General features: G+C 43.4%; 1 protein-coding gene across 1 annotated transcript in view; it reads left to right on the top strand.

The window, feature by feature from the left end:
- Positions 1-15,624, top strand: part of PREPL (prolyl endopeptidase like) — an 87,686-nt gene that overhangs the window by 15,148 nt on the left and 56,914 nt on the right. The window contains exons 3-4 of the mRNA XM_082249843.1: positions 1,905-2,033; positions 7,012-7,078. Of these exons, the coding sequence (XP_082105969.1) occupies positions 1,905-2,033; positions 7,012-7,078 (196 nt within the window). The remainder of the gene's footprint in view (positions 1-1,904; positions 2,034-7,011; positions 7,079-15,624) is intronic.

The raw sequence follows: 15,624 nt of genomic DNA, 5'->3' as shown, positions 1-15,624 counted from the left end.
CCTCGTCGAGCTTGGTACGCCGACATGGTCAGACTGGTGGCGGACGTCCCGTGGAGACTTCCTCTCAGAGAGGATCTACTGTCTCAGGGACCGATCTTCCATCCTGCTTTACGATCGCTGGCTTTAACGGCCTGGCTATTGAGACCCAGGTGCTGAAAGACAAAGGTTTGTCAGCTTCAGTTATTCCTACTCTAGTTGAAGCAAGGAAAGCGACTTCCAGAAAGATTTATCATCGCACATGGAAGTCCTACATTGCATGGTGTGAACCTTTGGGGTTCCGTCCTCGGTCTTATTCGATTAGTCGAATATTGGCTTTTCTGCAACAAGGGGTTGAGCAGAAACTGGCCTTGAGTACTATCAAGGGTCAGGTCTCAGCATTAGCCATCTTCTTTCAGAAGCCTTTGGCTACTCATTCCTTGGTGCGGAATTTCATCCAGGGGGTGCGACATCTGGCTCCGCCAGTGCGCGCGCCGTTACCCCCCTGGGATCTTAATTTAGTGTTGTCGGTTCTTCAGAAACCTCCCTTTGAAGATATTAGGGAGATTCCTCTACCCACGTTGTCCCAGAAGGTGGCCTTCTTGGTGGCTATTACTTCTGCACGCAGGGTGTCAGAACTGGCCGCATTATCTTGTCGTTCACCATATCTGGTGGTTCATAGAGATAAGGTGGTTCTTCGTCCGAACCCATCCTTCCTACCAAAAGTAGTTTCAGAATTTCATCTGAATGAAGAAATTGTATTACCTTCCCTGTGTCCTAAGCCCAGTCATCCTCGGGAATTTGCTTTGCACTCCTTGGATGTGGTCCGGGCGATCAGGGTATACTTGAAAACGACAGACTCGTTTCGCAAGACGGATTCACTTTTTGTGATCCCAGATGGACCCAAAAAGGGGTTGCCTGCATCTGCCGCGACCATTTCCAGATGGATCAGACAGACGATAGTGCAGGCTTATTCTATTAAGGGTCGGGAGCCCCCGTTCCCTGTTAAGGCGCACTCCACTCGGGCACTTAGTGCGTCATGGGCCTTTCGCCATCAGGCGTCAGTGGTCCAGGTGTGCAAGGCGGCTACCTGGTCGTCGGTGCATACCTTCTCCAAACATTATAAAATTGATGTAATGGCATCGTCTGATGCCTCATTTGGCCGCAAGGTTTTGCAGGCCGCAATTTGAGGAGACCAGTGGTCTACCTCGAGGGTTTTTTTCCGTTGGAAAATTTTTTCTTTAGTCTCATTCTTTGTTTATAATGAGTCTTTAAAACTTCTAGTTTGGCACCGGTTGGGCCTACTAGATTGGATTTGATTTTGTCAATCCCACCCCTCATTTGTGGCACTGCTTCTGGATGTCCCAGCTCTTGAGAATCAAGAAGACTACGTCTGTCAATGAGCGATAGAGAAAAATGGATTTTTGTAAGAACTTACCGTAAAATCCTTTTCTCTTAAGCTCATTGACAGACGTAGTACCCGCCCCTCTATCATTGAGTTGGGTTGGGTTAATTTCTCTGTACTGCTTTAAACAGAACTGATTCCCTGTAGCAGAGAGAGGGAGGATATACCCTCAGGGACTGCCCCCTAGGGTGGAGCCAGAACGTTTTTGTCATTCTGCCTAGTCCTACTCCTGCGGAGACAACATAACCCAGCTCTTGAGAATCAAGAAGACTACGTCTGTCAATGAGCTTAAGAGAAAAGGATTTTACGGTAAGTTCTTACAAAAATCCATTTTTTCTGGTGTCTTCTTGGAGACCAGAAAACCAGAGGGTTTCCATGGGCAGACCAAGCCTAACTCCTGTGTTTGATATCTCTGGCTACCACCTCCTGCACCTTACCAGTGGCCTCTAACTGATCATGCGTCAATGTATAGGGCTTCCTCTAAGATTAAGTAATTGCTATATTGTGTCTTTTGGCTGTGTAGGCTCTTTTAGACTCAGAGAGAAAACAATGGCAGATGTCATCTGTGAGATACAAAGATTTGGCAGCGGTTTTCAAGAAAAGACTTGACAAGATTCATCTCACTAGTACTGGGAGATCAGAACAGGAGATGGTGAGTAAAACTCAAAATCACAAAAGTTTTTATGTTCCTGAAAGATTTTTTGTTGTTGTGGTAGGCAGACATGGGAGTAAGTCACACATGTGCAAGTCACAAGCAAGTCCCAAGTTACTGTGGCAAAAAGCAAGCAAGTCAAGTCGAGTCCCTGCTAGAAGTCAAGCAAGTCACAAATCAAGTCAAAATACTGATCTACCCCAATTTTCACCTTTAAATCAGATAAAAGTCAGTGGTCAAGAAAGGTTTTGTTTTATTTTCAACATTAACAAAACTGCTTAGAGCTTTTTTCTTGGCATATTAAACACTTTGAATGCCCAAACAGCTCAAAATCCTTCACCCGGTCATGTTTCAACACCACAGTCACTAAAAACATGTTAAAGCAGAGTTCCGGCCTCAGAAAAGGTTTTTAGATAAAAAATACCCCTGGGACAATCAGGGCTAGTGCATTTCTGAATGGATAGCCTCTGAACTGTCCCAGGTTTCACTTACCTTTTAGAAGAAATACTTACCTTGAAAATGTTTTGTCCAGCGCTGCCATCTCAGGTGTGAGCAGCTGAAACCAGAGCGTCCTCTTCCATGTCCTCTTCAGTCTCAGAATGCCCTGCACCGGCCCCGCCGTCACTCCTGGGGCAGGCACGCGTCATCCCTGCACAGCTTCTGGGCATGCCCAGAAGCTGTTTAACAGGGAATGACGCGCCTGCACCGGAACTGAGGAGCAGGGCCGGTGCAGGTGCATTGATTCCTGGGAGCGATGACGTTCAGCTCCCAGGAGTCAATGCAAGCAGGAAGAGACGGCGCGGGCAGCGGCCGCAGAGGAAGGAAGTGGAAGAAAGGTAAGTATATTTTCTTCAATAACAAGGTAAGTAAACAAAAAAAAAATCTGGACTATCCATTTCTTATACTCCACTTTAAGTATTTCCATTGTTAAACAGCCAGTGTCCTAAAAATCAGAACACACTGAGGTGTTTTAAGTGACTGTGGTGTCAGAAACATAGCAGGCACATTCATTTTGCTTTAACACATCTTGAGAAAATTCAAATATTTAATAACTTAAAAAAGTAAAGTCATTTCGAGTCATATGTCTCAAGTCAAAGTCAAGTCTCAAGTCATGAATACCAAGTCAAAGTCAAGTCGAGTCTTTTATTAATTTTAGTCAAGCAAGTCTCAAGTCCTCAAACTGGTGACTTTAGTCTGACTTAAGTCAAGTCATGTGACTCAAGTCCCCCACCTCTGGTGGTAGGCACTTTTCTAAGAGTGACACCATCAATGAGCTTTTGCTTGTAGATTGTGTTTACTTGGGGGTTTCAAACAAGCCTTTGGTGATCTCTGTAGCTTCAGGCACTGTGAAGCAATTCATCCCCAAAATTCAAAGCAGAAGTACTTGAAGAGTAACTCCACTTTTGTTGATAGAAAAACATTCCCCTCTTGGTGATCTCTGTACATTGCGGGGATTTTAACTTTGTTGCAGATTCCTAACTTTTGTTATTCTGAAGAGATCCCTGTGTGTTTGTCTGTGTCCATGTGGGAAAGTGAATTTAATGGGAGTGGTTTCATAGTTATTAATCAGCTGCTGCATCTGCAGGGATATAATGAGGAAAGCTGCTGGGTCTGCATCACTTTAGATGTGATTTCCAATTGTCAGTATCTCAACAAAAAGGGCATTTTTGCTGCAGGGGATGCTGGAAATCTTACTTGTAATCTTAGTGCAGACTTCTGGGAAAATCCAGTGAGTCAATCACACAAGCAGGAAATAATGTTTGGGGCGGGGGGGGGCATATTCTGTCTACAGAACACCTCCAGGTTGCCATATTGCATTTTAGAGAAAATGACAGCAGCTTGAAAAGGAAAGGTAATTTTTAGTAACATTCAATTACAATTGCAATATGACTTGTGTCACGAATGCATACGCTATATTATTTTTATTCTTTATTTGCTATTTTTTTTCCCCACAAAAGTGGAGTTACCCTTAAAGTCAGTTTTAATCATTCTCGGAGCAGCTTAGCGCTCCCTGCTCACTCTCTCAGTAGGTTTCCAGTCTTATATTCTCTAAAGTAAAAAGGTAGCAGGAGCTCTGACAGGATGAGTCTTGTGAGCTGAGCTGCCGAGAGAGACGGACACGCGATTTCTGTGCTTCTCTTGTGAATGTTGAGGATGGATTGCTCCCCAGTGTCTTAAAAAGGAGCTCCCGACTCCCCCCAAAATGTTTAAAGCCAGCAGCTACAAATACTGTAGCTGCAGATTTTTAATATGAGGTCACTTACCTGTCCAGGGATCCAGCGAGGTCCTCACCCGAACCGATTGTTCAGTCAGCCTCGGGTGCAGGCATCGGTATAGCAATTAAGGGTAACAGGAAATGAAGCCATCACAGCCAGTTTCCTACTGGGAGTGGCGAAGCCGCGCTGTGCCTTATGAATGGTCCTGTAGTCTTCTGGGACCTGTGATGTGAGCCTCTCCCCCCCCCCCCCCCCCCAAAAAGAGCCAGATGTGATAGTAGAGGGGTGGAGGTTGCAAACAAGTGGAACTTCCTCTTTTGGGTGGAGCTTTGCTTTAAGTTACAGAGGTCATTGAGGTCTTGTTTTTAACCACTTGCCGACTGCCTAACGCCGATCTACGTCGGCAGTCAGCCCCTCACAGGCAAACTGACGTAGGGCTACGTCGCTTGCTTGTGAGGGTCTAGGGAGCGAGCGCGCGCCCCCGGAGGCGCGCTCCCGCTCCTGCGTGCTCATGGACCCCCCCCGCGCGTGTGACCGGCGGACCCGATGTCCGCCGGCCACTCTGCGATCGGCGGGGGAGAGGGAGAAAGTCAGGCGGCTTGTGTAAACAAGCTGCCTGTCATTCTCCCCTGTGTATGCAGGATGATCATACGGTTCTACTATGTAGAACCGTTGATCACTCTCCATACATCTGAAGCCACAGCCAATCACAGTAGAAAGCACGCCCCTAGGGACACACACAGCCCCTCCCTTTCAAATAAAGTTAACCCCTTCACTACCAGTGTATTTTTACAGTAACAGTGCATATGTATAGCACTGATTACTGTAGAAATGTCACTGGTAACCCCAAAAGTGTCAAAAATGTCAGTCAAGGGTCATATCTGTCCGCCGCAATGTCGCAGTACCGCAAAAAAATCGCAGATCGCCGCCATTACGCGTTAAAAAAAAACAACAAAAATGACAAAAATCTTTCCCTTTGTTAGTAAACGCGATAACTTTTGCGCAAACCAATCAAAATACGCTTTTTGCGATTTTTTTTACCAAACATAGGTAGCATAAAACAAATTGGCCGAAAATGTTAAAAAATTTTGATTTTTACATTTTTTTGGGGGGGAATTTCATATAAAAAAAATGTGAAAAATATTGTTATTTTTGCAAAATTTACGCTCTTTTTTTGTTTATAGCGCGTGATCAAAAAATCGCACAGGTGATCAAATACCACCAAAAGAAAGCTCTGTTTGTGGGAAAAAAAGGACGCCAAATTTGTTTAGATACAGCGTCGCACGACCGCGCAATTGTCCGTTAAAGTCACGCAGTGCCGAATCGCAAAATACCCCCTGGTCAGGAAGGGGGTAAAATCTTCCGGGGCTTAAGTGGTTAAGTCCATTTACCGCTGGTTCAAAATATGTAAATAGTTAAATGTCCCCATAGTATGAGCTTGCTTTGAAGGATAAGTTCACCTTTCGAACATGTTACATGTGTTACATACGTGTGTAGGGTGTAACCCATTCCATTAACTGCAGTACTCCACTCCCCCCCCATATCCCTCCCTCTTCTCATATCCCTCCCTCTTCCCATAGCCACTTTCACTTTTCAAAATTCTTTCACAGGAATCTGTGAATGAAGAAACTACAAATCCCCTCCTCCACTGTGGCAGACAGCTTGTCCTGGAGAGGAGACGTTTGAGAGGGGATATGATATCAATGTACAAATACCGTACTCTTGACCCTGGCATAGGAACAAACTATTCAGTGAAAGGGAATAAAAAAGGACACGCGGCCATTCATTACAATTAGAAGAGATGCAGTTTAACCTTAAACTACATTAAGGGTTCTTTACTGTGAGAGAGGTAAGGATGTGGAATTCTCTTCCACAAGCAGTGGTATCAGCAGGGAGCATCGATAGTTTCAAATAACTATTAGATGGGCAACTTACCAACCACAACATACAGGGGTATACAATGTACTATTGACAACACACACACACACATCATAGGTTGAACTGGATGGACTGGTGTATTTTTCAACCTCACTAACTATGTAACTATGTACTTTTCAATGGACTGTAAGGCCCCTTTCACATGGGCGATCCGATCCCCCTGTCAATTTTTCAGGCGGACCTGATCAGATCCTCCATGCATCCCTATGGGGCAGCAGATGTCAGCGGAGACATGTCTGCTGTCACCCACTGCTATCCGATCCGATCCTGTCCATGAAATCCGGACGGATGGAAACCCTATTTTCCATCCGTCTGGACAATCGGATCGGATGAGAACAGACAGGTGGTCCGTTCTCATCTGATCTCCCCATAGAGGACAGCGGGGATCTGACATCTCCATCTCTGCACACAGAGCGGAGAGGGAGCTGTCATCCGCCTGCTCAGCGGGGATCAGTGGATCGATTCCCCCACTGAGCAGAACGGACTCCGTCAGGCGGTGCGCCCGTGTAAAAGAGGCCTAAGGGTGCTGATAAGCACCCTTGTTTTTGTTGCTGGAGGCTGACACAAGAAAGAAAAGCCCTGACTCTGCCAAGATGGATGCCCCCACACAGTGCACAGCAAAGCATGATAAATCCGTACTGGGGAAAATATCAGATTAGTAGGGAGACTACAGGCAATACTGTTGCTTAGTTCTTTACACTCTGCCTGCTTTTTGGGGCAAAACCTTCACAGTTCTGTTCGTCTTTACCTTTTAAATACAAGCGTGTCATTAGATTTGTTGTCATCATGTATGTTGTTCAAATGTCAGCATTTTTCATTCACAGATTACTCACGGAGATTATGTTTATTTTGAAGAGGACAACTGTGTATACCGCTTCCAGAAAACTATTGGTAATTCAGCTATTATATACACTAGATGGAACAATGAACATATACCTGAAAGAGAGATATTTCACTCTCATTTTTGTCCACCATTTTTTAAACCCGTTCCTGCCCGGCCTATATTAAAATTGAAGGCCGGACGGGCCTCTTTTTGATCTGAGCAGACGTCTTATAACGTTCCCCCCGGATCACGCCCGCAGCACGATCTGTCAACGGGTGCATCCGCCGGACACAGCAAATGACTGATCACTGTACTGGCTTACTGCCGGTACCATGTGACCGCTGTAACAAATCACAGCAGGTCACATGACAGTTGTAAAAAATAGATGGCTTCCTTTCAAGCCATCCATTGTATACAATTGTGTTGCTGGCTGTGATTGGTCACAGTGATTACATGATACAGACTGAGCCAATCATGACCCATCTGTGCCATATGATCAGCTGTGGCCAACCACAGCTAATCACAAGACAAACTGAATGAATCGATTTCATTCAGTAAGATGCTTGCATATAGGAATGAAATTCATTGCTATGTGTAAAAAAAAAAAATACTGATTCCCAGAGCAGTACAATGTTACTGGGGTAACATGATATTGCTCTGGTCAAACTGTGTTTGAAAAATAATAAAAAATATAATTATTTTTTTTTTGTACTGTCATCAGTCAGTGTCCCCTATCGCTGCCACAAAAGTTATATGATGATACTGTACTACACTGGTGACAGTATGTAAAAAATATGAAAACCTTTTTATTTTACCTTCATTTTTCAAAAAATTATGACAAAAAAGACAACTTTAAAAAACTCGCCATGCCTTTTACTAAATACCTTAACCACTTCCTTACCGAGTCATGTAAAATGACGTCGGCAAGGTGGTTGTCTAGATCCGGGCCGACGTCATATGACGCAGCGGCGCGATCAGGGATGAGGCTCGTCCCTCGGACATAGCCCATCACTGATCAAGGTAAACAGCCAATAGAAATTGGCTGTTTACCACGTGATCGGCTGTGTCAATCACAGCCGATCACATGAGCGGCTCCAGCACGAGCCGCTCGTTCTCTCTGCAATGCGCGCCCCCGGGGGCGCGCAGAGCAGCGATCGGGGACGAGGCTCGTCCCTCGGACAGAGTCGATCCCCGATCTAGGTAAAGAGCCAATGAAATTGGCTCTTTACCACGTGACCGGCTGTGTCCAATCACAGCCGGTCACAAATGTCAACAGAGAACACGGTAACTAGCTGTCACCGTGTTCTCCTCCTCACACACTGATCCTGTGTGAGGAGGAGATTGTGGTAACAGCTAGTTACCAATTACAGTGCACCCCAACCACACTGATTGCCCCCCCCCCCCAATAAAGAGCACCTGTCACTAGCCCATCAAAGTACCCGAGTACCTGTCATCAGGTACTCAGATGACAGGTACTCGGGTACTCTGATGGGCTGGTGACAGGTATTCGGGTACTCTGATGACAGGTACTCGGGTACTCTGATGACGGATACTCTGATGACAGGTACTCGGGTACTCTGACGGGTACTCGGGTACTCTGATGACGGGTACTCGGGTACTCTGATGACGGGTACTCGGGTACTCTGATGACAGGTACTCGGGTACTCTGATGACGGGTACTCGGGTACTCTGATGACAGGTACTCGGGTACTCTGATGACAGGTACTCGAGTACTCTGATGACGGGTACTCGGGTACTCTGATGACGGGTACTCGGGTACTCTGACAGGTACTCGGGTACTCTGATGACAGGTACTCGGGTACTCTGATGACGGGTACTCGGGTACTCTGACAGGTACTCGGGTACTCTGATGACAGGTACTCGGGTACTCTGATGACAGGTACTCGGGTACTCTGATGACAGGTACTCGGGTACTCTGATGACGGGTACTCGGGTACTCTGATGACAGGTACTCGGGTACTTTGAGTACCTGTCAACGGAGTACCCGTCATCAGAGTACCTGAGTACCTGTCACCTACCCATCAGAGTACCCGAGTACCTTCCACCTGCTCATCAGAGTACCTGACGCCTGAAGTACCCAAGTACTTGCCGCCTGCTCATCAGTACCCATCACTACTCATCAGTACTCATCAGTACCTATCACGTATCAGTACTGATCATCAGTACCCATCAGTACAGTATCACCTATCACCTATCAGTCAGTGAGTACTACTCATCAGTACCTATCACCTGCCTGTCACCTGCCCATCAGAGTACCCGAGTACCTGTCACCTGCCTATCGGAGTACCCGAGTACCTGCCACCTGCTCATCAGTACCAGAGTACCTGTCACCTGCCCAACAAAGTACCCGAGTACCTGTCACCCTTCATACAGCCACCATGTCCAAGTCCAAAAAGGTTTATATACGTCGTCCGTTTAAACCTAAATACCGGTGTTATGGCAGCAGATAGCTGCCATAACCCTGGTATTTTTTTAAACGGTGGACGGTTGGCTTTCCGATAAGGGTGGTCCCAGCGGCGGATTCGCCGTGGGATCACCCTTCCGGGATGGCGGAAGAGGCGCCCCCCCCCCCTCCCGACGCGTTCCGGTCCTTTTCCCCGCTTACCGGACCCGCCGGCAGCGGGGAAAACGATCCGGTCCCGAATCCTCACAGACAGGATGTCGAGTGAGGGCAAGCTTGCCCTCACTTGACTCTATGGTCTTGGAGGACCGGAGCTACGGAAAATGTTGTTGCCTAGCAACCAGTTTAAAGGTCCTTTTTTTTTTTTTTTTCATTTTATATTATAATTATTTTTTTTTTTCTATCTTTTAGTGTACTTGTGAGATCTGAGGACTTTTTGACCCCAGATCTCACAAAAAAGAGGTCCTGTCGTGCCTATTTCTATTACGAGGAATATTTACATTTCTTTTAATAGAAATAAAAATGATCAATTTTTTTTTTTTTTTTTAAACGGTGTAAAAATAAAAAATAATAAATAAAATAAATAGTAAAAAAAAAAAAAATTAAAGCGCCCTGTCCCCGTTAGCTCGCGCGCAGAAGCGAATGCATACAGAAACCCCGCCCACATATGTAAACGGTGTTCAAACCACACATGTGAGGTATCGCCGCGATCGTTGGAGCAAGGGGAATAATTTGAGCCCTAGACCTCCTCTGTAACTCAAAGATGGCAACCTGTAGAAATTTTTAAATTGTCGCCTATGGGGATTTTTAAGTACCAAAGTTTGTCACCATTCCGTGAGCGTGCGCAATTTTGAAACATGACATGTTGGGTATCTATTTACTCGGCGTAACATTATCTTTCACATTATGGAAAAAAATTGGGCTAACTTTACTGGTTTCTTATTTTTTAATTAAAAAAAGTGAATTTTTTCCAAAAAAACTGCGTTTGGAAGACCGCTACGCAAATACGGTGTGATAAAAAATAGTGCAATAATCTCCATTTTATTCTCTAGGGTCTCTGCTAAAAAAAAATATATAATGTTTGGGGGTTCTAAGCAGTTTTCTAGCAAAACAACTGATTTTAGCTTGTAAACACCAAATGTCAAAAATAGGCCTAGGCAAGTGGCTAGGATGCATGATGATGCTCCTTGGATGTTCGGCCCCTCTATATGGCTAGGCTGTGAAAAAGTCTCACACATGTGGTATTGCCATACTCAGGAGGAGTGGCAGAATGTATTTTGGGGTGTCATTTTTGCTGTGTACATGCTATGTGTTAGGAATATCCTATAAATTGACAACTTTGTGTAAAAAAAAAAAGTTTTCATTTTTTTCCCACATTTTCCAAAAACCTGTGGAAAAAAATGATATGTTCAAACGACCCATAATGCCTCATAGAATATACATTGAAGTGTTTGCTTTCCAAAATGGGGTCATTTTGTGGACTTTTCCATTGTATTGGTGCTCTAGGGCCTTGAAAAGTGTGATAGGTAGTAAGAAAGTTTTATGTGTATTTATGCTCCTAGAACGCCTGAATGTGCTTCTTGGACGTGGAGTCTCTTTTTGTGGCCAGGCTGTGTAAAAGTCTCACACATGTGGTATCGCCATACTCGGAAGGAGTAGCAGAATGTATTTTTGGGTGTAATTTTTGCTGTGTACATGCTATGTGTTAGAAATAGCTTATAAATTGACAACTTTGTGGGAAAAAAAAGAAAAAAAAAATTTTTTCTTCATTTTCCCAAGAATTGTGGGAAAAAATTACAACTTCAAAAAACTCACCATGCCTCTTACTAAATACCTTGGACTGTCTACTTTACAAAAAGGGGTCATTTGGTCGGTATTTGTACTGTCCTGACATTTCAGGGCCTCAAGAAAGGAGATAGGCAGTCAGTACATCTGGTGTGATCAATTTTCAGTAATTGGTACCATAGCTTCTAGACTCAATAACTTTCACACAGACTAAATAATATACACTAATTTGGGTTAATTTTACCAGAGACATGTAGCAGTATACATTTTGGCCCAAATGTATGAAGAAAAATTTATTTTTTGCAAAATTTCATAATTGAAACTAAAAAAAAGTGTTTTTTTTGCAAAATTTTTGCTCTTTTTTTGCATATATCACGAAAAAAAAAAAACCCCAGTTGTGATCAAATACCACCAAAAGAAAGCTCTATTTGTGTGAAAAAAATGATAAAAATTTTGTTTGGTTATAGTGTAGCATGACTGAGCAATTGTCATTCAAAGTGTGAGAGTGCTGAAAGCTGAAAATTGGTCTGGGCAGGAAGGGTGTCTAACTGCTCTGTATGGAAGCGGTTAAACTGTGTACATTCCAAAAAGGATTGATCAATTTTCAGATATATATCACAGTTTGTGGACTGTATAACTTTCCTACAGACTAAATAATGTACACTGATTTGGATTATTTTCACCAAAGCAATGTAAATTTGCAAAATTTTATAACAGAGTCAAAGAAAAATACTTATTTCTCTCAAAATTTTTCATTTATTTAGCAAACATAAAAAAATCTAGTGGTGATTAAATACCACCAAAAGTAAGCTCTCTTTGTGTGAACAAAATTTAAAAAAATGTCGTTTGGGTACAGTCATGCATGACCGCGCAATTTTCATTCAAAGTGTGAGAGAGCTGAAAGCTGAAATTTGGCCTGGGCAGGAAGAGGGTAAAAGTGCCCTGTATTGAAGTGGTTAAAGCTGAACTCCAGGAAACTTTAAAATACTCCCTTGCAGTGGGACTAAGCCCGCACTGCAGAAGTGTAACCACTTAACCTTGGGTAGTCGTCGTATGACGTCCTTAGGCATCATTCAGATATCGTTTTTTTCTGCTGATTCCCTGCAAAGTAAAAACAATCAAAACGGCTGTTCAGCCACTTAATTGCCTTTTCAGGCAGTGGGAGGGGATTCTTCTCCCACCTCCCCTGTGTGAGCCAGAGAATGATACGGCCCGGGGCAGTTGTTTACCATAGAGCTGACCGTGGACCAGATGGTCCCCAGCCATCTCTATGACCTTTGGAGGCCGCAAGCAACGTCACTTCCAGTTCTGGCAGATATAAACACTGACATTTTTTCAATGTAGGAGATGGACAGTCTGCTACTGGGGTCTTCTGCTATTGTCTGTTTAATAAGGTGTTCTGTGTTTATACTTAGGATAATGTGTATTGTACTTAGTTTTAGCCTTGTTGCAGTGCTGAGTTAAAAAGCATGTTAAATAAAACAGTGTCTAGGTCTGGATTCCCATTCACCTTTTGTTTCTGTCCAGATGGCTAGGTGAGTAGCTCAGGTTAATTATGTTTCTGTATACAATTTCATTTGCATATGATAATGTATTCAGGCTCACCTGACCTGGTGTGGTATATATATATTGTGTGAGTCTGTTCAATAAAAGTTCCTGTTGTACCCTTCATCTTGTTTTGACTGATGTTTGGGTATGCGATTGCTATGTTGCTCTATTCCTCTTCTTTGCTCGCTAGGATTTTGGAAACGGTCGACTCAGCGGTCCCGGCAAAAAGTGCTATAGTCACAAAGTCCCTAGCTGGTTTGGGAGTGTCTGAAAGAACGGGTATTCAGGTTGCCAGCGTTCTTTACATTGACGATACCAGATGTGTGAGACTTTTTGGCAGTCTAGCCGCGTACAGGACCCTGAAAACCAATCTGCACCTTCTGGCTTTCTAAGGGCGTAAATTGTTGATTTCACTCCTCACTACCTTTCACAGTTTCGGAGGCCATGAAATGCCAAGATAGCACAAAACCCTCCCAAATTACCCCTTTTCGGAAAGTAGACCCCCTAAGGTATTTGCTAAGAGGCATGGTGAGTATTTTGCAGTTTGGAAAAAAAAGAAAGAAAAGGAAAATGTATTTATTTATTTTTTTTCAATTTTGAAAACTTTGTGACAAAAAAGTGAGATCTGCAAAATACTCAACATGCCTCTCAGCAAATAGGTTTGGGTGTCTACTTTCCAAAAATGGGTCATTAGGGGGGGGGGGGGGGGGATGCTGTACGTGGCTAAACTGCCAAAAAGTCTCACATAGGGGGTATCTCCATACTCAGGAGAAGCAGCAGAATGTATTTATATATAATTTAGGTGACAACTTTGTGTAAAAAAACAAATGTCATTTTCCCAAAACTTGTGGCAAAATATAAAATATTCCATGGACCCAATATCACGGTAATGCATACTCACGGTATTGTTTCCGTGAGCATTGTTAAAATACCGAATTGTTCGTGCCATGCACTGCCAGGCTGCCCCGAGTCTCCCCGCTGTGTCCGGACTCCCGCCTCAGCTCTCCTTTACTAGAATGGAGCTGCTACTTCCTGTATAGGCCCGGCTCACAGGCGGAGTGATATTAGATCCACTCTGCCTGTGACAGGAGGAGCCATACACAGGAAGCATCGGCTTTGCTTTATACTGCAGCCGCATGCTTCCTCCCGGGCTCAGCCACAGACACAGTGCCTTCTACAAGCAAATCTCTGGCTCTGCAAGTACCTATCCACTACTATTACGTATACTGTGTATATATATATATATATATATATATATATATATATATATATATATTATATGCACAGGCATAGCAGCCCACATTACATTATTATATAGTCAGTCAGTACAGACTCTTTGAACCAGGCCTAAAATAAGCCATCATGTAGTGTCTGGCCTACCTGGTGATTGGTCCTGGCGCTCAGCTCTGATCCAACGGCCTGGTCATTAAGGGGGCAAATCCTTGCGGTCCAGAAGTGGTTAAACCTGCAGGAGGACCCGCATACATGTGAACCAGGCCTAAAGCAATAGTAAAGTAATTTATAAATAAAAACACCGGTCCTCCTGCAGGTTTAACTACTTTGGGCCCACATATATAAAAACGCAGAAAGCTTGGCAGTGCAGGAACTGCAGGTAAGTCGCATGGTGCAAAAGCAGGATGGATTTTAAGGCCACTGCATTTTTTTAATACCGTATACCATGGCAAAACCTTAATTAATCGCAGCATGGAAATCTGATACCGTCACATGCCTACTCGGCAATTAGCTTAGGGTGTCTACTTTCCAAAAAGGGGTAATTTGGGGGGGGGGTTTGTGCTGTCTTTTTATGGCCCCCGAAACTGTGATAGGTAGTGAGGAGTGACATCAACAATTTATGCCCTTACAAAGCCTGAAGGCGGTGATTGGATTTTGGGGTCCTGTATGCGGCTAGACTGCCAAAAAGTCTCACATATGGGGTATCCCCATACTCAGGAGAAGCAACAGAATGTATTTTGGGGTGTAATTCCACATTTACCCATGGTATGTGTAAGCAATATATAATTTCAATGACATTAAATATTTATTTTTTTTTACATTTTTTCAAACACCTGTGACAAAATAATTAAACATTCAATGGGCTCAACATGCCTCTCAGGAAATTCCTTGGGGTGTCTACTTTAAAAGAAGGGGTCATTTTTGGGGAGGGGGGGTTGTACTGCCCTGCCATTTTAGCACTTGAAGAAATGAGATTGGCAGTCAGAAAGTAAAAGCTGCGTAAATTCGAGTATATACACCATAGTTTGTAGACGCAATAACTTTGGCGCAAACCAATAAATAAAAAAGATGCTTAATGAGATTTTATCAAAGACATGTAGCTAAATAAATTTTGGCCTAAATGTATAACAATAATTGTGTTATTTAGTAGGGTTATCTACTATTAATTTAGAGCAGCGCCCTAACCCAATTCATTCTTATATCGCTACCAACTTCCTCTAGGTGAAGGAGATGAGTAGGCAGCAGCTCTATTAATATATTTATATTTATACCTTTTGCACGGGATTAAAATATAATTGTTTAATAATTGAGTTTCTTTGATATTTTTTATAAGAAAAGTAGAAAATTTAATTTTTTCTCTAAATTTTAGGTTTTTGTTTTTTTTTCCGTTTAATCGCAAACAATAAAAACCTCAGAGGTGATCAAATACCAACAAAAGAAAGCTCTATTTGTGGGGAAAAAAATGACATACATTTTGTTTGGGTACAGCTTTGCATGACTGCGCAATTACCAGTTAAAATGATGCAGTGCCAAATTGCAAAGAATGGCCTGGTCATTAGGGGGTAAAACCTTCTAGTCCAGGAGTGGTTAATCATTAATTTTACATTTTTTTTTTACCACTGTTGC

This window comes from Pelophylax lessonae, assembly GCF_965119305.1.
Source record: "Pelophylax lessonae genome assembly, chromosome: 3".
Classification (NCBI taxonomy): Eukaryota; Metazoa; Chordata; class Amphibia; order Anura; family Ranidae; genus Pelophylax; species Pelophylax lessonae.
The sequence above is the reverse complement of the archived record's forward strand: the minus strand, read 5'-3'. Positions and strand labels throughout refer to the sequence as shown.